General features: G+C 42.2%; 1 protein-coding gene across 1 annotated transcript in view; it reads left to right on the top strand.

The window, feature by feature from the left end:
* Nucleotides 1-24,576, top strand: part of CDAN1 (codanin 1) — a 31,884-nt gene that overhangs the window by 1,481 nt on the left and 5,827 nt on the right. The window contains exons 2-23 of the mRNA XM_058862600.1: nt 1,448-2,148; nt 3,671-3,895; nt 6,188-6,381; nt 6,807-6,926; nt 7,836-7,914; nt 8,313-8,433; nt 9,428-9,537; nt 10,233-10,322; nt 11,385-11,460; nt 13,385-13,593; nt 14,209-14,323; nt 15,125-15,268; nt 15,880-16,046; nt 16,607-16,688; nt 17,358-17,447; nt 18,535-18,589; nt 19,576-19,709; nt 20,396-20,499; nt 21,950-22,099; nt 22,491-22,554; nt 23,046-23,124; nt 24,061-24,218. Coding sequence (XP_058718583.1) covers nt 1,448-2,148; nt 3,671-3,895; nt 6,188-6,381; nt 6,807-6,926; nt 7,836-7,914; nt 8,313-8,433; nt 9,428-9,537; nt 10,233-10,322; nt 11,385-11,460; nt 13,385-13,593; nt 14,209-14,323; nt 15,125-15,268; nt 15,880-16,046; nt 16,607-16,688; nt 17,358-17,447; nt 18,535-18,589; nt 19,576-19,709; nt 20,396-20,499; nt 21,950-22,099; nt 22,491-22,554; nt 23,046-23,124; nt 24,061-24,218 — 3,267 coding nt within the window. The remainder of the gene's footprint in view (nt 1-1,447; nt 2,149-3,670; nt 3,896-6,187; nt 6,382-6,806; nt 6,927-7,835; nt 7,915-8,312; nt 8,434-9,427; nt 9,538-10,232; nt 10,323-11,384; nt 11,461-13,384; nt 13,594-14,208; nt 14,324-15,124; nt 15,269-15,879; nt 16,047-16,606; nt 16,689-17,357; nt 17,448-18,534; nt 18,590-19,575; nt 19,710-20,395; nt 20,500-21,949; nt 22,100-22,490; nt 22,555-23,045; nt 23,125-24,060; nt 24,219-24,576) is intronic.

Raw genomic sequence — 24,576 nt, 5'->3', positions numbered from 1 at the left:
GCCTTTTGCTGTTGGGAGCAGTGCATGGGAGCAGCATGAGAAAGCAAGCGGGAGGTTTGCAGCTGGCAGCTGTTGACAGGTTGCTGTTATCAGTTATGGAGGAACCAAACCTTGGTTAACTTGGACAGAGAAAGATGAGTGACAACAGGTTGTGCTCTGACAAGTTGGAGAAACTACCCAACCTTATGCATAGCATAGACTGTAATCATCTTTGTGCCCTTGTGCTAATTCCAGGTGAAGGAAATGCTAGGCTATGCCTTGCTCTAGCTCTCATGGCAGTTTTGGGTTGGAGATGGTCTTCTGACACCTCATGGGGTTTGTATTCTGACCTGTGCTTTTTCACTGACTTGGCTGCTTGGCTTTGTCATCCGGGCTGTGTCAGAATCTCATGCTTCTCTAAGGAGCTGAATTGGTCTCATGTTTTCAAATATGAGTTTTAGTATAAGTGTTGAGGATTGTGTGAGTCCAGTTATGGGCATGCTTTCACTGCTTTCTTTCAGGCAGAAAACACCTTCAGAAATAGTGTTTGCTTTTTGGGCTTTTCATCTAGTAGAGTTGTGAATATGACTTGACTGGAGTACATGTGCCATGCTTTCAGTATCAGTAAGGAAAAAGTTGCTGCCTTTGAAAACTTCTGTTGTTGCAAATGTTGCTGAATCCCATTGAGAGGAAACAGAAACCTGGTGCAGTGTTAGGAACAAAAGAATTTTTACCCAGGGTACAAAACTTCAAACTCTGCATATACCGTGAAGTTGTTTTTGTCTAGATTTACCCGTGTAAGATCACCACCACCTGTTTAGATTTCAAATGTGTTGAGTCAGTAGTGGGGCTTTTGTTTAAGTTTCTCAAGTATAAACTTCGTGTACCCTAAAGTTGCACAGTCTTTGTTTAGTCTTTTTTATCTGTGTGAGGTCTCAAGCAAAATTATTTAATTGAAATAGAAGAACAGCTTTGGCGCTGTAGGACTTCAAGTACTTCAACGGTTGTTGTTATAGCACCCCTCTGTGGGAGCAGGTGGCATTCACAGAAAAATAGGGCACAAAGACCTTGCAGATTTTAGATTTTGCTGCTAGAATTAGATGCTTTCAGTACTGATGGTTTCAAAATATTGAACTCGGGGGTGTCACTTTCTCCGAGTCCTTCCTGGCCATAGCTTCAGTGAGTATTACTGATGTTTCCATGGAACAGTTACACTATTTTCCGGTCAGAGACCAAGGTGAATGACTCCATCTGAAAACTTGTGCCAAAATAGCTTATGTGTAGGCTGATTTTCAGGTCTGTGACCAGCACTATGGTTGCTTGAATTTCAGTGACCTACTTTGACAAGTCATGTTGGTTTTTATTGTATATTGAAGTCCCATAGTTACTACTTAAATATATCTGGGTACTTGGACAGAAAGAATCAGGTAGCATCTTTATATTAACTTTTTGTCTACTTTTCTCGTAGGAGAACCACATCCATGACAAGCTGGTATCTCTTAGCTTGCTTCAGAAAGATTTTGTGCCTTTTCTGCTAAATTTTTTAAGGGAGCAGACCAGCCAGATTCTCACTAATGGACCCCCTACTCCTGCTAAAACTCCTAATTCCAAGGCCCATGGGAGCCAAAGGACAGGGTCAGAAAGGAGGGCAGGCCATGCAACCAGCAGCCGAGTGCAGCTCTTTTCTCAAAGGACTTCAGTGACCACCTGCACCACAGATACCAGCTTTTCTCCTGCTGCAGCATCCAGTGGTTCCTCTTCCTTTTCTGGCTCGAACCTGTCTAGCCCTTGTGGTGATTTCCCCAGCGTGGTCTCCAGCAGCAGCCCGAGCTTTGGGCACAGCCCTGTGCTCCACCAGGGTGAGAAGCGCTCCTCTCAGAAGGCCAGCCTGGGGAGCTTCCTGGCGGCCACGCCCGAAGCCCTGCCCGTGAGACGAGGCCGGAGGAAAGGCAGCAGCTCGGTCGGTGCCTCTGGCCGGCAGGTAGCTCGTGACCTGGGGCGCTCCCTTGCTGAAGAGGAGGATGGAAAGAGTGACAGTGGATCGTGGAGCGGAGGGAGAAGGAAGCGGAATGAAGTGCCTCTTGTTCCTGCCAGATCCCCGCCCAGCCAGCTCAACCTTAACAACTTGGAGGAGTTTCCACCCATGGGTGCTGCCTCTGGCTGGACAAAGTAAGAGCAAGTCTGCCTTGCCGTCTCACTGGGACTGTGCTGCAGGTTGCAGCTCCTTGACCAGCAGTTGTGCATGCCCAGATGCAGAAGAGGCTGTAATGCACAATACCTGGGCAATGTGGTCAGAACTGCTTTGTTCTGGTCACCATGTAGGGAGGGGAATATGGCCTTGACAGGGAGTTGAGGTTTCCCCTCCATGGACTCACCCAAGACACCTTTAGCCTCTCGCTTGTGATGCTGCCTGCAGCTTGCCAGTGCACAGCCCAGCTGATACAAAGCTGAGCACCTTTGTCCTTGCATGTTCTAACAAGTCAGCGTTATCTCGGCTCTTCCCCTTTCTCATTTAATGGTAAGGAAGAGCAGTCCTGGAATGCTCTTCAGCTTTACTGATGCTAGCAGAAAAGCTTTTGGATTGACCTTCTGTGGCTTCTGGTAGCAGATGTTAGTGTGCAGCTTCTTTGTGCTGTGTAATTGTGGACAAAATAGCAGGCTGTGTTCTTCTAGGTCTGCAACAAGCCCTGGTCTCCTTGGTGACTTTGGCTAAGCTTCTGGGCAGCTGTTTGTGCTGTGGTTGCCTCAGTCCTTTAGTCTTTCTCTTTTATTCCTTAAAATCCTCATTACCAAATATAAAGCCTTTCTGTCAGCCTGTTTGCTCTGTCTGTCAGTCATTGGCCTCTGAAGGTGGGACTTCATAGCTGGACATGGAAAATTACAGCTAAAGATTATTAGATGTGTGAGTCTGTACAGAAAATCCAGATGCTGGGTGTGGGTGATCCTCTAGATTAGGCTTTGGCCAAAAGATAAGGTGTGTTTCCAGCACAGACAGCAAGTCTCCTTTCCTCAATTGCATTAATGCTCAACTAGGAAAAAGGAGGAGGAAAGAGGTCACGAGTCTTTGGAAATCAATGTTACAGCGATTTTGAGAACGCCTTAGCAGTCAATATGTAGCCACCAGCATTTCCTTGACATTTTGTTTCTGTATCCATTTCCATTTTTTAGCATTTTCTGCTACTTTACCAAGGACAAATCTAAGTATTTTATACAGGAGGGATGGGTTTCCCTGAACTTACAATGTAACTTGGAAACCTGGACTCTAACTGATAGACAATGGCAACTTGATTGATTTTGGTTTTGTTTTTCTCCTGGTTATGTTAGAAACAAATTCACCAACAGTTTCTTACTAAAATGCCATATCCTGTCCTTTCAAATTAGAAACATTTGGAAGGGTTGTGTGGCACAACACGTGTATCATCTGTTAGATGGCTTGATATTTGATAATTAATTTTGCTGCAGGTTTAGCAGGCTGTTTTTGGCAGGCTATAGCTCCATGACTTTTATTTTCAGTGACAGAATAGAATTGATAACTGTAGGTACAGTTTAGAAATTCAATATCCCAACTTGATATCCATTTTGTTTTAGCATTAGGTTCCTCTTGGAGAGTTGATTGCATACCTGTCTTGAGACCTAAGTTTTTTGTTGTTGTTTAGCTTGATTTTAATGGAATTGCTTCTCTTTTTTTCAGCAAAAGCAAACCGTCGAGGCGAATCAACCCAACTCCTGTGAGTGCCGAGCGGCCCCTCTCAAAACCAAAGACCTGTTTCACTTCTACGCCTGTCAGCCGGTCTCCAGCTGCTCGCTGGTCAGCTGGGTCAAGCCTTGAGGCCTTCACTGCTGCCCAGGAGGGAAACCTCTCATCTGTGATAAGCAACAGCCTTCAAGAGGAGAGGGAGATGTTGAAGAAAGAACGGTACAGTCTGAGCAGGGGGGTGATTCTTAATTCCCTTGTGCTCTGGTTCCAGCCAGGACAGGGTTCATTTTTGCAGTAGGCAGGAAGGGGCATGGCCAGGACAAAGTGAAAATGACAGAATATCCGAAACAGATATTGGTGACCTCAAACAGTTATTTGCCTAAAGCCAAGTGTGTCTGTGGTGTCAGACAAGGAAATTAGTGCACCTAGCTCATGTTAGTCATTTTAGAGGTGTGCTGACTCTGGAACAATGATCCTCACTTCAAAAGTCTAGTCAATCCTCATTGCTTTTATGAGATTTCCTCTTCATGGGTTCGTATTTGTGGCTATTTCCTGTGCATTTTTCCTTAGATTCCACAGGTGAAACAATTGGGTGTAATTAGATTGTGTTTGAAGATTGCACCAAGACACTGGTTCGGAAAAAATGAGTTAGTGATGAAAATGTGTGGAAAGTGTTAATGGTTTTGCAAGGTAGGTAGACTAACAGAAGCTTGCAGTCAGAAAACAGGACACAGGCACTTGAGATACTGTTTTAAAGATTATTACTGCAGTTATCTGTTGAAAATTGCTGTCAGATGAGGTGAATTCTACCTTCTAATTTTGTCTCTGCTGTTTGGTTAGTATGTGATTTTCATTGCTTGTAAAATGTTACCACTGTTTGTGAAGATTGATTATTAGAAAGAAACCTGAAGTGCAGTAGTTTGCACTGTTGTTTATGGTTTATAATTGCTGACAGAACTGTTGCTGTTCTTTGTAGGTTTTGTTTTTGGGGAAACTCCTCAGAACACATGGGTGTAATTCTTTTCCTGCTAAGTTTTGCCATTCATGTCAGCGGGACCAGAACTGGCTGAAACACATCCAGTAGGGTCTAATGAATTGCTGCTTGTACTGAACCTACAGCAGAACTGCTCAGGATTCAAACCTGCCACTCTGCACTTGAGTAGCACCTATTCCAGTCTGAATTCTACCTGAAATGTCCCAATAATGTGTATCAACTGAAGTAAGTGGAATAGCAGTATGTGCTGGGCTGGGTCTTGCCCATGAAGTGATATTCTCGTTTGACCCATCATACTTGAAAGCTGGGAGTTGCTGTTGTGTCCTCAGTAGTGGTGGTGAAGTACAGAAGTAAGGCAGCCTTCAGCCAGCTGGGTCCCTTTGAGCAAGGGCAAAAGGTGGATTTCATCCTGAGGTAGATGACAACACAGGCAGAAGTGAAGCAGAGTCTAACTGCATTGTTGGAGCCTTGCCTTGGGTTAGGTCACAAAGTACTTGACAGTGGGCTCATCCCTTGGGTGGGATCACAAAGTACTTAATGAATAATTTTCTTCAGTTGGTTGATTATGTTCATTGCAAGGAAGCTGTTGGTAATCTTTCTACTTCCATTTTGGGACCAACCGTTCTTCATCACAGCAGTCCCACTAGAAACAGGCCAATAGAAAAGGTTCTTTGCTACAGGTAAAAATGTTTCTGACTTCCCCAGAGACCTTAAAGTGAATTAAAGATTTCACTTTTGAGGTGGTGTGTTAAGATGTGGTGTGATGTTCCAAGTGCAAATGTTCCATGGAATCTTTGACAGTCATTTGATATTGCTGTTACCAGCTTGTGTCCTTTATCTCATGTCTCTTACGTATGCTACTCGGTGCTGCATTTTGGATGACCTCTCTAGATATATTTTTGTACAATGTCTGCGTATTTAACTGAGTGATCATTGTTGATTTAGAATCCAGCAGTCAAAGTAGGTTGTTCTTTCTGTTGTTTAACCTGCCAGAATGGGATTTCATTAGCTGTTGCACTGTTCCACTTAACGGTATTGGGTCTTCTCAGAGTGTCATTACCTTACATACAAAGGTATGGATGTAAAACTTTATTTTCATAGGTTTTTAAAAATGTCTGACTGTCAGAAATCATATGTGCAAAGATTTTTAGGAGCTGGTCTCTAACAGATTCCCTGTCCTTAACAAATATTAGTTCAGATGAGAGAAACAGTAACATAGGTTAGTTGGTTAATTTGGTCAAAGTACTACACTATTTTAACAGAGTTGGACTTTGAATGGGATTGTTTAGAGTCTTTTGGTTGCTAACCCCAAGATCTATTCTCCGTAAGAGAAAGATGACTTAAGTTACTGTCATGGTAAAAGCTGCTTTAGTCAGTGTAAATGACATGGCTGAATTATTGCAGGATTTCCTTTGTGCTACCTCCTTCTTCTAGAGGAAGAAAAGACCTCTTCTGGCTGCATGGCTGCTGCTGATCATCCTCACTCACATGGTTATGTTGCTGCTCTTGAATTTCAGATGCAAATTGCTGCACCAGGCGTCTTCTCCTGCAGGGATATCTTTCGATCCTGGTACTCCAACTAAGCCTAGCTATACTCGCAGTGCCAGCCTTCCTGCTGAAAGCCATCTGGTGACCTGTGCAAATCCTGCTAAGGTTTCCTGCAAGAAACAGTTGGAGTGTCTGGCACAGCTCTATTCATCATGTATAGCAGGTGAGGACACAGAAGATGTGAGACTGACCTTTCTTTGAGCTTTGAACTTCTGTGTGTGTTGTGGGAGGGAGATAGTGGGAAGTGGAAGCTGTGGGGTAGCTGTAGTGTACAAACAAGTGACATCTGGAAAAATAAACTAAGCCAACACAGTTATTAAAATAAATGAATACTTGGTAAAAGTTTAGGGAAGGAGGTGAGCCTGATGCAGTACTCTGAGCTGCAGTAGACTGAAGTTGTATGTCCCATCTGAAACCAGGCTATTCCCTAACACATATTTCCTATGCTGATCTACACTGTGATTGTGTTTTGGGAAGAGAGTTCTTTGCTGGCTACCACAGAACGGGAATCTATCTTTTCTCCTTTGTGTATTAAAGCAGAACAGTATTGAATAATCCACCTTTAACCTCTCAATTACTCTCTCCCAGAAAACCTGGTGCCAAATATTTTTCTGGAACTGTTTTTTGTTCTGCAACTGTTGACATCTAAAGGCACTTCTACTGCAGAAGATGGGGATAGTGACCCTGAAATCAGTGAAATAAATAGAGGTAAGTAGTAGTAATGAAAGGAAAGAATGTTCCTTCCATAGAACGAGAAGGTGTTATAGAGTAGCTTAGGACAGTTATTCTTAAATTGCATAAAAATGCCTTATTACCACTGTGGGACTCATCTGAGATGCTGACAAAAGTCATGCATGTATGGGAAGTGATTCCACAGTATGATAGAGTGGGGTTGTTAGAAACTGTTTGAATCTATGAAAAAATCTTGAAACTATGAAGTTTTCTGCTATTGCGTGAGATTTGTTAAGCTACTTCCTAACACTGACTTTTAGAGAGAAGGACAGATGTGCTCAAGTTGCTTCTCCACTGATCTGGCAACTCAGGTGGGCTGTTGACCCATAAACTATGTGTATATTAAGCTTCAGGTTTGGATCTGAGAGCACAGGATCCAGCCATATTGTTGCATTTGTTTTTTGGCAAATTGAGCCTTAAGCCTGATGCACAATTAGTACTTTGATATGGATATTACAACCAAAAGAGTGGCTTTAGGATGAGACTCACCACACCCTCCTCCACCCCACATGCCTCAATTTGATTGACCTTTGTTTTGCTACTCATTGGTTCTTAGGGCTTAGGAGATTAGGAACATGAAATCTTCAGCTATGGGAACATAATTTTATGATTGTTTGTAGTTGGTCTACTTTTCCTGTCCTGTATCTGCTTACTGTTGTTCAGAACATTGAGAAAGAAAATACTCTATCTCATACAGCATTAAATAATTCAATTGCCTTTAGTGTAGGAAGGCTAGGGAATGGAAATTTCTGAAAATTGAATAGGGATATGGAAGATTATTTTTGAGTATGTCAGTTCCTACCTTTCCTTAAAAACTAATTGTTTGTCCTTTAGTTTATAAATGGTAAAAGATACTGGTGTCTCATGTTTCTTTTCCTCCCTTAGATGTTACAGGGAGACAGCATTTTGAAAGTGTGCACAACTGTGTTTATTTTGCTGTTCGAGTCTTGGATTATCAATATGAGTGAGTTGAATTATTTTTTCATCTGCTTCTGCATTTTGCATCTGCATTTGTGTGTGAGAACCCAAGTGTGCTTGGGCTTTAGAACTTTACCAGTTACAGGCACAGAGTTGAGAATTTTTCTTCAAAACGTACAACTCGACCTGGATTTGGATGTCTGGGGGTTTCCTTGCACAGATCTGTCCACTGAACTTTGTTGTAATTGTGCAAGAAAAGGAAAGTCAAGAGATGAGAATGATAACAAATACAGATATTGGTAGGATTTCCTGCTGGGTACATGTGGTTTAGAACTCCTTACTTGGCAGCATCATAAAACGTAAGCATAAGCATTTCCTTAGAACAGATCAGGTGTTGTTTATGTCTGTGTGTCTCTCTGAGTTTTATCCCCATTATCTTGGCAGAATTATTTCCCATTTAGAAAAGGGGATGCTGAAGCTTTTGGCCGAAAATGAACGGATTGCATCGTTTTCTCCCACCTTGCACAAGAGGCTCAGACAGGCTTATGAAAGCAGCACAGCCAAGGTAAAAATTGGCAGACCCCGAGTGACATTGCTTCAAGCCTTTGTGTTGCTCTTTCATTTGCAACGGCTTTGATGTTAAATCTCATTCCTTCTACTTCATCTTGTTGTGTTGTCTTTAGAAACTGTCTAAAAGCTACTTTTTTTCCTTGTCAGTGGGTGGGTGAGTTGCTGGGCCCAGTGAGTGTTTGCTGTGAATCACTGCTGGCCAGCCTTGCATTGTGCTCCAGGCTCTGACCTCAGCCAGCGACTTTGATAGGGTCAAGTTTTGCTTTTGGAATTCTCACCTAATAAACATGGATCCCAGGAGAATGATTAGTTGGGTGCAATATCAGAAGGTAGTTTCAAAGATGTGGATTACTTTCATAGATACAGACTCCTTTTAGGCAAACAATATTTCACAGGAGACAATCCAGACAGGGAAAAATGGTTCCCTTGTGTGATCAGCTGGGTTGGAGAACCAATTTGCTTGGTAGGAATTGGATGGTAGAAATATATTTTGTATCTCATTTCATCCCAGTTACACTTGGCAAAGAAAGGGCAGTGTACTGAGACTGGGACATGTCAGTAGCTGAGCTTTAAAGTTTTAAATAAAGGTCTTGTTACTTGAAGAACAGGCTTTTTAATTGGAGAAAGAGTAAGCTGACAGAAACTGCCAGCCAGGATCCTGAATTTTCTCAAGCCCTATATTGACAGTATACCTCAACTGTTTGTGGGTCTTTCCACACTGTATCACTACTGGTTGCAATCTGTTCAGCAGAGATTTAAGGAGACCAGATACTTTTTTCTCCTAATGTTGAATGACTCTGCCTCTGTCCCCTAATGTACATTGTAAAACTGTTGGTGTTTGCTAGTAGTCAGCAAATGGGAAGTAGTGTGTCTGAGCAACTCAGCTAGTGATATTTGTTTCCTCATCATGCCTTTTCCCTGCTTTTTTCTGGTTCTCAGATTGTTTAGAGACTTCCATTAGCTTAATGGCTACCTTTATATTTTAACAGGTGTCTCTCCTGCTGCCATGCTCTGTACAGTCTGTTTCTTTTCAGCCAGAAACTGATAATCGCTCTAACTTTCCCAGTGACAGAGCATTTCACATATTTAAGAAACAAAGGTAAGTTTCTTCTACTTTTCCTGGATGCTCACAGAGTATAAGCTTTGCATGATTGTGAACAAAGGATATTAAGAATGTCTTGTGTATGCTACATGCTGTAGAAAAAATCTTGAAATATTTGCTCTAATTAAACAAAAAAAAGTCTTTGTCCATATTGACTGCAGGAGCTAAATGGTTAATGTCTTTAGAGAAGAACAGCGTAATTCTTCAGGAGTTATTGAGACTTCTGATAATGCCAGTACAGTGTGTCAGCCTACTGGATTGCTTCTGCATATAAATCTGGTATGCTTTTATTCTTCCTGCTGCCTCCCTCCGTGCTTGCAGCAACAGGGTGAGGGCAGAATGATGAGTTGTCTTGGTCCTTTTCTTTTTCTCATAGGTATTACTTCATGTGGCTTATTCTTTCCTGCCTCTCAGTCTTCACTATGTCTGTCTGGTAATGGCTGCTTTGGTCATTCCATCATAGATTGGGCATAACAAGCTTAAGCACTTGCTGTCAAAGACATGGAAAATGGAAACTCACTGAAGTACTGCTAACATTTATGAGTTTTTCAAAGGTATCTGAATGCTTGGAGGCTGGAGTTATTTAATCTGAGGTAGATTCTTGCTGGGGAGCTTTGGAGCAATTAATGTTCAGTTGTTACTTCAAATTTTGAAGAGTGAGAATTCATTCCCTTAAATATCTTGATTCACAGGGATATATTTTATGAACTTCTGCGTGAATGGGAGGATAACCATGAGAAAACTGGCTGGGACTTTGAAAGAGTTCTGGGCAGCAAGATCAGGTAGGAGTCTTATGCAGTTTCAGCTAGCTCTTTAATGTATCTGGATTGCTGTTGAATCATACTGCACTTGGCATCCTTGGTTCCATGTTCTGCCTGGTCCTGTGCACTAATCTGTAGGGGGCTGTGTGCTGCTTGGAGTAGACTGCCCATATACACTTGCTTCTGAATTTAAAAGTACCAACAGTTATCCTAAAGAAACAAGCCATAGGTGGGAAGGGCCTAATTTGATAAGTCTTGATGTTGCTTCTTCCCTTTCAAAATCACAGAAGGAGCTACTCTCAAAACCAGTGTATTGTTGTCTGAACGTTGTTATTGTGTACATTTGTGTGTGCATGTCGTGCTTCCCATGTCTGACTCCTCTTAAGCGAGGAGAGGTGAATATAAGAACATAACAATGTGTGCAGAAGCTGTTAGCTCTTCTAATTATTTCAGGGGGCCTAGGGCATTGGCTCTGAAAACAAGACAACTGGGTCTCTTTCCGTGGAAAGCAGACAGTTTTGTTCATTTATTGCTTTATCAAAATGCAGTATATATAAAGACATTATTATAGCATTGAAAGCAGTTGCCTTGTGGGTTTCTGTGTTAGTCTCAACCACCAGCCTACTCAAGTTACATGTATGTAGGTGGCTTTTCACCACAAGAGCAAAACAAAGCTGAGGCTAAAACTGAGAAATTTTGGGGCATCAGAAGTAGCACCATTTCTGTTTCCTTACTTCCATATGTGTTAACTCTCAACTTACTGTTCTGAGCAAGGAAGAGTGGGAGCTGAATGAGTTTATTCTTTTTTCTAAATAACAGCATTATTGAAGGAAAGGAAGAGATTCTTTTTATCACCAGAGCTGCAGGTGCCCAGGGAGAATTTTTGTTTCCATGTCAGGTGCAGGTGGGGCTCAGTGCTTGGAAAACGGGGTTATAAAGATACTGCTTTTTTTCAATGGCCTTTGGAGATTGCTTTCTTAAAAGCATTTTTTTTTTTAATGTTTTTGGTATAGTTTGAGGTTAGAACACTGTGTTTTGTACCACGAAGTTCCAGTCAGAATTTTATAATGTTTTCCTTCACAGGGCCATGATGGCTCACCTATCTGCAACCTGCAACCACAGCCATTTTGCCAGGCTCTTTCAGAAACAGCTTATCCAGGTAAATGACTTGGGTTTTTTAATGATTATATACATCAAAGCTGATTTGATCCTTCCTGGGCCTGAGAAAGCAAGCTATGTCTTGTAAGCTTCTTTGAGATTTTCCTATTGAAATTTTTTTGGGGAAGGAACAAGTTTTCAGGATGAGAATTTCTTTCCTTCTTCAGAAGTAATCGGTGCTAAATTACCAATGAAGTCTCTATAAATCAGGAATAAGGCACACTGAGAATATCATGAGCTGTAAGCATTCATTCTTCATGGCTATTTACTTTGACCTTCTAATTTTAGTACAGTTATAGTTTCTAGAGATTTTAGGGATGTATTTTGACGTTTGTTAAATGCAGAGGTTCCCAATAATGTTTATTAGCAGCATGAGTGCAAAAAATCTCTGGTGGTTCTGTGTAACACTCAGCAGTCTGTTTTTGGTACAGTATTGCTGTTGTAATTTAGAGAGGGGGTGGTTTTGGCCAATTTCAAGCCTGGCTTATTGCTGGACACCTTTTGGAGAGCAAAACAGCCACAACACCTCACCTTGAGTATTGGCCCACACTCATTGCCAGCAAGTTGCATGCAAGCTATTGGAATGTTGTTAATTCTTCTAGTGTCAAGTCTGAGTTTGCATCAGTGTCCTGTCTGATTGTATGGGTGTGTTTGTGGAAATTGTGGGAAAGATTAAGTTTGTTCCATCAATGGGATTTAATTAGTCCTAGGTGCTGTATTTCTCCTTTGTATCTGTGCCTTCTTAATGAAGAATGCAGGATTTCACAAGGGTAGCCAAAGATCTAAACTGATAGCTGAGTGTCTTCAATGGATCCAAGGTGTCTGTCTGGAAAGTGATTTGCAGAATCTTGTGTGTATTATGATACTCTTGCAGAAATGAACCGAGACTGAGAACTTGTGTCAAGGCCTGATAATTTAAAGGTAGAGAAGTGTAGCAAGGTGCTCCCTTGAGAAGGTGAGGAAGCTCCATTTAGAATAAACGGACCAAGTACTTGCTCACTTGATAGACATTCTTAAATGTTGCTTTTTATTATGATCTCTCTCATTAAAACTATCATGACTTAGATGTAGGGACATGCAGTCAACTTTTCCTGTTGCTCAGCGTTTGCTAGGTTATGTCTGAAGTGCTGTGTCCAGTCTTGGGCTCACCAGCGCAAGGAAGGACATACAGACTTACTAGATCAAGTCCAGCTCAGGGCCGTGTAAATTATTAAGGCACCAATTATTCTTTGTACTGGAAGAAGCTGAGAGCTGGGGGTATTCAGCATGGAGAAGAGAAGGTTCCAGGTTGTCTTAGCACTTTTATAAATACCTGCTGGGAGGGAATGAAGAAGAGAGGGCAAGATTTTTCTCAGTAGTGTTCACTAACAACAGGTCAGGAGGCTGACCTGACTGAACAAGAGAGTTGGATTAGATGATCCAAGGGGCCCTTTCTAAACAGTTCTGCAGTTCTGTAATTCTCTGAGTCTTGAGTTGTATATGTGTGTTTGAGGCAGTGGGACATTAATTATTAAATTTTATTTAACTCTCTGGAAGTTCCAGGAAAACCTGCTCTGGGAATGTGTAGTGCAGCATCATGGGCCTTGGAGACTGAGCTAAAGAGCTAAAGAGTGGTTCATGAAGATCATGAGAGTGATAGGTATTCTCTCCACACATCCACACTTAGCCTGCTAGATATGCCCTAGTTAGATGTGTAGGGATGGAATTCCATCTCTCACAAGACCTCTAGACTGTTTATGGCCAAGGTGGGTAGCATGTTTTGGCATGGGGAAGAGTTGCTCCATATGTGGGCACCAGGAAAGATCACGCTTGGATTACTCCAAAAACAGTCTTGAGAGGAAGGGATAATATGCTGGGTGAGAGATGAAGTGAAATGATGCCTTGTTACAAATATTCCACCTTGCTACTCTTTCTGTCTCCTAAAGATGTGCAAAGGTCCTGTCAGTGGTGGTACAAGCTGGGGAGACACTCCAGACCAGGATGTCCTTAATATGCTGGGTTCTGATAATCTGAGCCGTCTGAAGAGGCTGCAGGAAAGATTTGTTGTTCCTCAGAGCATCAGAGGGCCTTGTCCACCCCCTTCGTTCCCAGGGTGCCAACAATTCTTCAGGGACTTCATCCTCAGTGCTGGAAGGTGAGCAGCCTGTGCTTGCTGTTCCCTCTGTGAAATGTGTGGGCAGTGGAAGCGCCAGCATATTTCTCGTGCAGCAGGGAGTTGTCCAGAAAGACTGGGACTAGATTATATGGTACTGATTTTTCTTCTGTAATCCCACAATATTTTCTTGGAGCTGTCAGCATTTCTCAGTGCTACCTAGCAAGGACATTGGACTGGATAAGTGCTTCTTGTGTGATAGTGCATGAAGCCAAGGTGTACAGGAGGAGGCCAGATTAAGGGTTTTGTTTAATGAGTTTTTCACAATTCACAGCATGGGGGAACTGTCATCTATGGGAGATTTTGATCTTAAATTCAGTTATTTTATAGATTCCTCCTTTGGCAGATCAATTTTATTATCCTTATGCAGACTTGTTACATAGCATCTCTGAAAAAGTACAAAAGAAGAGTGGAAATGAAGGTGGTCAGCCAGTCCTAAGTCTTCTCTCTTGCTTTCTTTTCTGTCAGTCTGTTATGCTGTATGTCTCCTGATGCTTGTTACAACTCACAAGACAAGCTTAAAATTTTACAGTGTGTTAGTTGAGGTTTTACTGCTGTTTTCAGCCCAGTCTGACTCATCACCATCTTTTGCTGAAGTTACCAGTTCAATCAGCACCTGATGGATAGTCTGTGCCTGAAGATACTTGAACTGAATGGCCTTACTCTGGTGGAGCACGAGCACAGTGATGGGGAAGCAGATATGGAGGAGCAGGTAAGCTTGCTTTGTGCAAACATCTCTGTCAGGAATTTCTCTGAGCTGTTCCAGTAGTCAGACAATTACTGGCTTGACTGTGAGTTGCTTGGTGCTTCCACCACTGTATTTACAGGACAAGAGCTTCTTCATTTGGTTTTATCATAACTCTGCAATTTTCCTGTTTGTCTGAGCCCCTTGCCACTTACTTGCATGCTTCAGGGTGCTTCGTAGAACTGTCATGAGTGCACAATAGTTGAGAGAGTGAAAGCCTCCTCTTTCTTTATGTTGTTATAAACTGTTAGATCAATGAAATAACCAAGTCCAGCTGTGGCATCCCATTGGAATAAGTTCCTTGTTACTTTTCCATATAGAAAGATTTCAGTTGCACTGAATTTGTAGTCATCCCTGTTCAAAGGTGTACAGGTGTTTCTTCACTCAAGTCTACATATCAGGAGTGTCACAGCTTGTAGTCTGTTAGCAAAGTAGCAGCAAAGGTTCGTGGAGACTTGCAGAGTGGTAGTGCTATAAAGGAGACAATGCGAGATCAGCCCTGCCTCTCATTGACTCCAAAGTTCTTAACGCAAAGATATGATTGAGCAGCTGCTTGTTTTAGAAAGCTCTTAAATAATTCCTTCTTGTGAAGAAGTGAATCAGTGGAGACAGAAGCAATTAAAAATGCTTGACAAATGTGTATTTTGGAAACTTATCTTTATTAAAAGCAGTGATGAAGTGGCCCTTTTGCATGATGGAAGTTTAGCATAGGCATTTGCTTTGCCAGTGTAGGGAAGCATTGACTCAGCTTGCTTTCCCTCACTTTAGGATGAAAAGAAGCGTTTCACTGTGGCCCTGTTGAGTCTCCGACTCCTTGCCAAGTTCCTGGGCTTTCTTGTTTTCCTGCCCTATCGCACTGTGGAGCAGCCAACCAGAGACTTGCAAGATTCCGCGTTGGTGCTGAGAAACCAAGTAAGAAACTGAGCATTGCATTTGCTTAACAGGCACTTTTTCTAGCCCAAGAAGGATTGTGTGTGGTCATGCACTTTCAAAGTGAGCCAGTGCTTCCTGGGACGGTGTTGTATGCTTCTGTGTCTCTGCTGCTTATTCTGGGGTTGGGAACAAAGGAAAAAAGAATTTGTGTAACCTCAAAAAGAGGGAGCAGTGTGCCAATGGTAAGGTACTTAGTCTTCTGTTATTTCTGCTAATCTGGGTCTGTCATACCAAAACTTTCACCTAGTTAAGACAGCTTGTATTTATAGCGTAAAATCCAGCTACCAGGACTGGCTGTGTTAGTTTTGCACTCCTCTCCCAGCAGTGTATCACTGAATGGAAGCATTAGACCTTGACTCCACTTTGTACATTGTCAGGCTTTTAGCCTTGCTTTTGAAAGTCCCCTTTGGTTGCAGTCATAGTTTGGTTTTTACCTCTGGTCATGTGCAAATAAGTGTTTTCATTAGCCAGAAGTCACCAGTATAGAAGATGAAATCCTAGAAAGAAAATTCAAGATATAGATAAAAGTTTTTCTATAAGTATCAAAAGATAACTTCAAACCGCTGGTTTAACTTCTCTTGTCCTTTAAGACCCTGCCTGTACTGGATATATTAAAGCTTCTGAGACAGTCTATTCGGGATCAACGTTCTATCCTCACTATTCCTTGGATTGTGGAGTACCTTTCCCTTGTGGATCATATTGCTCCTTTCCTTGATTATTACAGGAAAGTGTTTGGTCTCTTGCTGCAGGTATACAGGTAAGAACCTAGGAAGCTATATCTGTAAAGAACTATTCAGTGAATGTTTGATATTTTTTTTAAATTTTTTTTGTGATGCAAATCATGCATACTTTTTTTCTTAGATAAAGCTGCAAAGACAACACAGCCTCAACTTGGGGATTAATACTTGATTCAAATACGTGTTTTTTTATCAAGTAAATAAAATCTTTAAATCCCAATTGATCACTCTACGTCTGCAGCTGTGATTGACCTTCCAGCTGCAGCTTGAATTTTGACCTTAAACCTACGAGGTTTCCAATGCCTAAATAATTTTCTAGTTTTATTTCCTAGATACTTGAGGAAAATTTGAAGCACATTCTAGAGAATGGCTTGTCTAGTGTAAACTTAAGACAGGACGTTGTAATGCAGGTACATACAAAAAAGTAGAGCTTACTCTCTCTTTAGGCAGACATGCAAGGAATGTGTTCATGGTGATAGATAGTGTAATTGGTAAGTGAATGGTTAGAGAATGTTTTCCTTAATGAAAATTGAACTACTGAAAACTGACATTCTTTCTTGCTGCTTCTGCTGCATGGCAGGTTAATGGTCCTTTCTGAAGACAAGGAGATGAGTTTCCTGAACAAACTGCTGATCCTTGCAGTTCTGGGTTGGCTTTTTCAGGTAGTGTCTCCTGTGTGCATGTAACTCTTCTCTGAAGAAAAAGAAGGGCACAGAACTCAACACAAAATAGTATTGAAATTAATTAAAACAATTCAATACAGTAGTTTGTTTTTTTATCATGGGCTTTTTACATTGGTATGGGGCTTAATGAATAACTGTATTATAGTGAAGAATTATTTTCCTTCAGTGGAATTGTGTGAAGCAACAATTTTTTTTCTGATAGGAATTGCAATTGCATCTGAAACACATTCTGTACTTATTAATCTTCAGCCTTGTAAGCGAATTGGCAGCTGGTTCCTGTTAGAACTGGAAGCTCTTGTCACAAAGGTGGTGTGCTAGCTGTCAGCCTTGAGTTTCTGTGGATTTTATTAGATAGAAGGATGGTGTGTGATGAACTTCTAAAATTCTTTTGTGCCTCCAGTTGGAAGCAAGGTAATTACTTAGCAGGAACCTGTTGGAAATGTGGAAGATGCTGTATGGGGAGGGTAAGGAAGGTGGCTTTTGTTACTCTGATCACAATAAGTCTTTAATTTTATGGAAAATTCTTCTCAAGGCAAGAGGATCCTTAGTGCTAGGGGTTCTCTTTTGTGGGTGGCAAGGTCTGTTATCAGAAATGGTGGAAGTTACTGACTGTCTTTTGGATTGCAGCTGTTGGGTTTTCTGTTTCAGGTTCCATCAGTCCCTGAAGAGTTGTTTTTTACTACTGATGACAGGCAGGAGAGATTTATGATGGATACTGTGACATCTGCTCAGGCTTTGGTGAGTTAGTGCAGCAGCATGTCCTCTAAATCTGTGGGTGAAGATGGACCTACCACTTCCTCAGGAGTTGTAAGATTTTTTTCAGGAGCTTGGCTTCAGGGCAGCTGCACATGAGCAGCTGAGCATATGGAGACCAGTGGATGTGATGCCCAGTTTGTCCAAGTGCCTCAATTGCATTGCATCTGTGTTATGGGTTGTGAACTCCGTGTTACAGCTCTGGGTTTTCTGTCAGGCAGGAGCCATCTCACCTGCTGCAATAATTTGCAGAACAGGTGCCAAGTTATGCTGGAGGATCAGTTGCTGTTTTCCTGCAAGGTGAGCTGGTAGAACTGTAGCTCTTCCCAGAAATAAGCAAAAGTAATGCTGAACAGAAAAAGAAAGATGGGAGTGTAAGAGCAAGGTTGCTGTTTGTGAGATCACCTGTTTTCCAGTGTCATGATTAAGGGTGGCTGAACTGCAAATGGTATGAGCAAGCAGGAAAGGAGGTGAGGGTATGGCATATGTGATGTTTCAGGTAATTCCTAGACATGCAAGGAGATATATAGTATTCCATGGAAAAGGGGTATGGATGCTAAGAAATACTGCCTTGGTGGATGGGATCAGAAATTCCTGTTCCACCCATGGCCCTGCCTGTGCTGTGTTGGTACTGAGGTGACATTTCTCCACGTTGGCATTGCATTCCAGTGAGTCTGGAGGAAGGCACTTGTGGAGGTGTAATAGCATACAGCTATGATACATCTGCATAGCAGATGGGCCTCATTTATTTTCCACCGTGGAAATGTTTCTCCCTTATGAGCTGTGGCAACAGTCACAGTTTCCTTCTTTAACCCAGCCTTTACTGGGCATTGATAGTGATCAGGGCAAAGGCTGAGCTACACTAATAAAATGAAGAGCATCTCATTCTCTGTTACAGGGCTGGACTTGGGTTGCAAAGTTCATAATTTTACTGTGTACTTGGAATCCAGCTGTTGTTTTAATGGAAAGGTAGCCCTGAAACCTGCCTGTGACCACATGTATGGGATTTCTGACTTGAAGACTGTTTCTTTTGTGCTGTATCCTTTCAGCATTTCCTTAATTTTCTCACCAGGACTTTGTACCCTTGGTGGATCAGCAGTTACTTTATACTTGCTGTCCCTATCTTGGTGAGTATTTCACTTATTTTTGATGTCTACATATTAGTATGTATTTACTTTTTTCAGCCAGTTGTTTCTATTTGTTGTTTGGTACTGTGAGTCCTTGGATCACCTTTCTTACTCCTCCTCACAACTTAAGGTCTCAGTTGTGTATGCAAGAACCTTGATAAGAAGCTGTATTGCAGGAGCTCCTGCAGCTGTGGATAGTATCTGGTGAAGCTGGGGGAGGGAGGCTACATACTCAGGATAGTTGATCCACAGAGCTTGATTCCAGAGGGAAAGGGGAAGCCACCCCTCACAAGCTGTAAGGAAGCATTATAACAACACTACTTTTCCATCCTAGGTATAGAAAGAGGTGTTTGTACTGCATGGAATGTCTTGATCCTTGAGTGTATTTCTGCTGCCAGGCAGAGGGGAAGAATCCTTTTGTGTCTTGGTGTTTTTTCAGGTTGTAGTTTGGCATGGCTTTTTCATGGAATCTGTCTACCAATGGTAAAATTCCTCTCTGTAGACCACAGAGTCCCAGATGGGGAGATGGTGCTCTTCTTCTTGGGACTTAATGGGAAAATCTGTGTTAAACTTGTGTCACAAAGGCTTCTAGGGGTGAATAGGTTGTCCAGCTTTTCCCCCAGTATTTGCTCCTGACTTGTGGAATTTTTTGTAAACTGCTTGCCTTGTTGTCCTTGTAGACTTTATGGTTCTTGCTTGCTACACTAAAAAGGAATGCATAAAATAACCTGCTCCCTTCTGAACAAGTCCCATGTGCTAGGGGGCTTTTTGGAAGCTTCCTCTTTTCAGAGCCTTGCTGTGCCCTGCCAGTTGCACGTGTGGGATGCCCCCTCTTCTTTACTGAAGCTTCTGCTTTTGTAGAAGCTGAGAGAATCTGCTCTGGGAGCAGGACTGGAAAAGTGAAAGTCTCTTTCTTGAGTTTTGGTATTTGTTTTTTCTCCTTGCTTATGAGGTTGATGATTGCTTTTGTGTGTTTTCTTGTACAGGTGAGCTGCGTAAACTACTTGCCTCTTTTGTGGCTGGTAGTGGAGGAAAAAATGGTGGTTTTATAAGGAAAATCACTCCCACAGCTGCAGAATCCTTAGCACCCAAGGCTTCTGTCACACAGAGGAAGCTGCAGGTAATGAAATTAGGGAGTCACAAGGGGAAAAGAGGCAGGAGGAATTTGCTTGTGTAAGTGTAAGGTTACACAGTGGTCTCTTGATGCCAAGGAAAGAATGAACCTAGATGGAAGGGAAACATTGTGTTTAACAGTCAGGTTTTCTGTTGTTTTTCTGTTACAGTCATGTGGCTAGAATATGGTGTGGGTGCAGAAATCCAGATAACCTCAGTAAACATTTTTGCAGTTGGAATAACTAGCCTTATTTATCCTTTTCTCTCTTCTTTAACATCAAGTGTTGGTATGTTTCTCATACTTTGTTTTGGTTAGATTGTAGCCATGCTTTCCACTGGAAGAATGATGTCTGTAGGAGCCTGCAGGATTACCAGCCTGTAATTAAAAGGGCTTGTTCTTCCAAAGATGAGCCCTGTCTGGTGACTCACTACTGGTAGACTCTGTCAGAACTCTCCCATTTCCTTTACAGGTTTTTTGTAGCTTCAGAAACCTTGATAACCTTTTGGGTTAAATGGTTAGAAGGGAGTAGGGAGTAAAACTGGGATGATGAATGCTACAGTAGCAGGAAGTTCTAGTGGAGGCAAATTGTCTTTTCCTGCATCTCCAGGTGGTAGTTCTGCCCATTCCTGTGCTGGTGAGAGGAGGATCTGGGTGGAGCGCTCTAATCAATTGTAGCACTTTCTCTTGAACAGGTAGATTTGGAACAGGCCTTCTTCCACAACCAGCCTCCTTCCCTACGGAGAACAGTGGAGTTTGTGGCGGAGAGGGTGGGATCCAACTGTGTTAAGCACATCAAGTAAGTGCTGGTCACCTGTTCTGTGACTTTACATTACAATTAGGCAAGGAGTTGATCCTTTAAACTTGTGTGTATGAGGGAAAGAAGCTTCCCTGGGGAAGTGCTGTGTAGCAGAACACCAAGGGTGTGTAAGACTGTGACCTGCAACATCTCCTGCTGTAGAGGGCAATTTGTGAAAGGGATGTAGAGAGGAGGGCAGTACAACTTTTGGGGCACTTTGTGTGTGAATGTAGTGCAGCATTGAGGCTTTGTAGCCTGTGCAGAACATTCTTATTAATGATAGGAAAATCTCATATCAGAAATGACCTCTGGAGGTCACTTGATCCAAACTCCTGCTCAAAGCACCCAGCTTTCAGATTAGATCAGGTTTATTGGCACCTTTTCCAGTTGGAAAAGTTTCCATCTCTTAAGGATGAGGATTCAGCCAACCTCTTTCTACCATGTTCTAATGCTTAATTTTCCCAGGCTTTGTGAAAAATGTTTCCTTATATCATGTCAGAATATCCATTATTCCAGCTTGTACATATTCCTGTCAATCTAGCAGTGCTCTTCCTGGAAGTCTTCTTCTGTCTTCCCTGTAACTTTTCCTTCTCCCTTCAGCTTTTTCTTTCTCCAGGCTAGGTGAAGCTGCTTCCCCCTTGTAGGTGTGTGCTCCAGCATCCCAGCTATTTTAATATTTCTTTTTCTTTTCTCCTGCAGTTACACAAATTGTCAATGGCTTTCTTGTCCTGAGATCTCAAAGCTGGACATACTACTCCAGATGCAGCCTCTCAGTGATGAGGGAAGCAGTAACTTCCCTTGACTTGCTGGCTGCACTGTTGCTATTGTCAGCCCAGTATAAGGTTGGCTTTCTTTGCACACTCCTAACTCACCTTATGTTCTGGGAGCCCCAGGTCCTTTCTGCAGGGCTGCTCTGTAGCCAGTAGACCCCAGCCTGTACAGGTGCACAGTCAGCCCATTTTTCCCTCTTTTCACAGCCCTCCTGTGTGGCAGCCCCGCCCTCCAGCTCATGAGCTTGCTCAGAGTTTGCACTGTTCTGTTGTCCAGCTTGCTGAAGCCATTAAATATTATCAGCCCCTAAGGACTGGTAGTTGTAGTGGGCTGCTGCTGACATCTTTGAACTTCTGAGCACTATCAACTGAGCATAGAAGGGTATTGCTGCCAGAAAGGAGACCTGTAACCAAATCAGTTTTTAGTAAAACCTAAAGCCTTTGGACTCTTGAGTCTTAGTATTATTTTGGTGTCTTCATTGCTGTTTTCTTCCATACATACAGAACAAGGGGATGATACACTACTAAATACAGCACAATTGATTTGTTTTTAGCAGAGTGATTTATTGCGTTTGAGATGGGTATCCCCCTAAAACCGGGAGAAGAGCTGGATACAGTTAGTGTGCACTGTTTCCTTGTATTGATTTCAGTCTGCCTGATTGTTCTTGGTTTTGTTGCAGGGCAACATTGGTAGCAGAGCTAGTTCAAAGAGCTGAAGTCATGTTGCACGATAAAGTGAAGGAGGAGGATGTTAATCATGACAAACTGCTTGAAGAGGTGTGCACTCATCTATACGAGGAAGGGGCCCAGGCACTCATCAAAGGCAGAGAGTAAGGAGGAAAAGTTATTTAAACTTGTGCCTTCCCATCTCTTCTTACTGCAGAATCTGTAAGCCTAATTTAGCTTGGCCTGTCATGCTCATGTTCTGGTAACTATAAACCATGCCCTCTGCTTTTCTTATGGTGAGTGTCTGCTGTGCCTCCAGCCAGTTAAAACTGTGTTTGTGTGTCCCTCTGCATCCAGCTCCAAACAGACATCCACTGCAGCTATTTTATTTCCTGTCTTTGGAAAATTGATATTGCAGCTTAATTGCTTGTAATTATCCTTTCCTTGTCTTGTTCTTCTTGTCTGATTTATTATTATGAGCTACATAATGAACCTCTGAGTGTTGTCCAAGAACTTAGACTATTCCTGTGGCACACTTTCTTCCTTTTCTTGCAGATTTTGCAGAAAAAAAGGTCCTGAGGCAGTAAGGGTGTTGCTGCCAGAAGAGACATCTGCAGCAGTATGTATTTTCCCTAAAACTTCTTAAGAGCATTGACTTTAAGTCTAGATCATTACCATTTTTCCATTGCTGCTTCACTTATCCCTTAATAGCTCAGGTCAAGCGAATCTATTGATGCTCTCATGGGAGGATTGAGAGACAGCTAAGGAGAGTCACTTCTACTGAGCTGCCTTGCATATTCTGGGTAAAGTGATACTCCAGCTTATAGCTGACTAATGAGGCTAGAATGTTATATAAATTGTGTTTATCTTGCAATGATAATGCATTTGTTTTAGCATCCACTTCCACAAAGAGTTGACGAGGTTTGGAAAATCAAAATGGGTCAGTTGTATTGCTCAAACTAGCAGTTTCCATAGAGGTGGTGGTGCTCAGTTTAATTGTTGCATGCCAAAATTAATCTTTTTTCCTTTAGACTTCCTTCTGAATTTTCACTGACTGCAGTGCTGTGGCTGATAGTAAATCTTCTATCATTTGTTATCCTCCCTGTAAAGGTTTTAAGTAGTGCAGAAAACATTGCAGTGGAATTGGCTACTGAGAGAGCTTGTGGCTGGCTCTCTGCCAACATTGCAGGTGAGTATTTTCACCTTGAACCTGTGCATTGTACTCTTTTTTCTGAGATCAAGGGACAGACAGTGTTATAAAGTACTTGGTCCTGTTCGTTCTTCTTTTAGTGGAAAACATGTGGTTGCTCTGTCCCTCCTTGTTTAGGAATAACAGGAATGATTTCTAGCTCTAAGAAACTTCTTTGGGGATCTTTTGGGCTTGGCCCATGGTAGTGATTTTTAGTCTTGTGAGAGTAAATGCTGTGGAAACGTCATCTGAAGTTGTCTTAGCACTTCCAGTGTGTACATACAACTGCTCCTTCAAGTCACCTTATGGTTCACGTGTGCAGAGCGCTTCTGAAATCTCCTGTAAAACAAACACTTCTTGGACTGGGTGTATTTTCTGCAGGCTGAAGGCAAATGTAGTCCTTTTTTCTGTAATAATGCTATGGCAACTCTTCAGAGTCTCTGAAAACTGATTTTTTTCAAGAGGTTGTGCCAAAAGCCTGGAGAAGAATGTCCAAGTACCATTTGCAGCCACGGGAGTTTAGTGTTCTGGATGCTGATCAAAATGTATTTTGGTAGAAGACATATGGTTTTTATGGGCACAGTGGTTGAACTGGTATGATCACACTGAATCAGCTTTCTACTTTGGCATTGCCTTCTGGCTTAGCTACTGTGTTTGTTAAACCTATGGAAATATTTTTATGGGAAGTGAGATGAGTTGCCAGTGGTACCTGGCAGTGATAGGTGGCTGCCTTCTACAGCTGTGAGTTTGCACACCCTCTCCACATGAGCCTCTGTCCATTAAAATATAGTGGGAGGTCAGAGAGAGGGGGTTGAAAATGTAAACTTTTTTCCTTATTTGCTGTGGCCCTTGGAATGAGAGGCTAAGAGTGTTTGGAAATGATTCTCTGCTTCAGTGGAGACAAAAACTGAAGCAGACAGGGTTTGTTCTCTGTAGCACTCATCAAAAGGGAAGTGAAGGCAACCTTCAACAGAATGCTGAAAGTCCCAGGATTTCCCTTGCCAGGCGAGGATGCTCCTGAGTTGAGAAGGGACTGTACTCCAGGCTGCCAGCACTGTGCTCCATTTCCCTCCCAGATCATCAATGAGATTAAGGTACATGGTATTCACTTCCTGGCTTGCCTTTCTGCTTTTCACATTGGTGTTTTTGTGGTTTGTTTTTATTGTTGTTTTGTGGGGTTTTGTTTGTTTTTTAGGTTTTTTTAAGAGAATATTCTGGTTCTGAGGAGATGGCTGTGGGGAGTGCTTAGGGACTATGATGGAAAGTTCTCAGTTTTTCCCTGCTGGCTGTGTCTAGATCCAAGTTTCCTGTTAGGGACTCTGTTAGGACCCTGATGGCTGTCTCAAATACAGGATTTCTGGTGGCATGGCAGTGTAGCCTTTTTGATATGAATAGGATGGAAACCACAGTGCAGACACCATGGTATTGTGTACAATTTTGCAATCATTTAAC

This window comes from Poecile atricapillus, chromosome 1, assembly GCF_030490865.1.
Source record: "Poecile atricapillus isolate bPoeAtr1 chromosome 1, bPoeAtr1.hap1, whole genome shotgun sequence".
Lineage (NCBI taxonomy): Eukaryota > Metazoa > Chordata > Aves > Passeriformes > Paridae > Poecile > Poecile atricapillus.
This window is presented reverse-complemented; position numbering and strand designations above follow the sequence as displayed.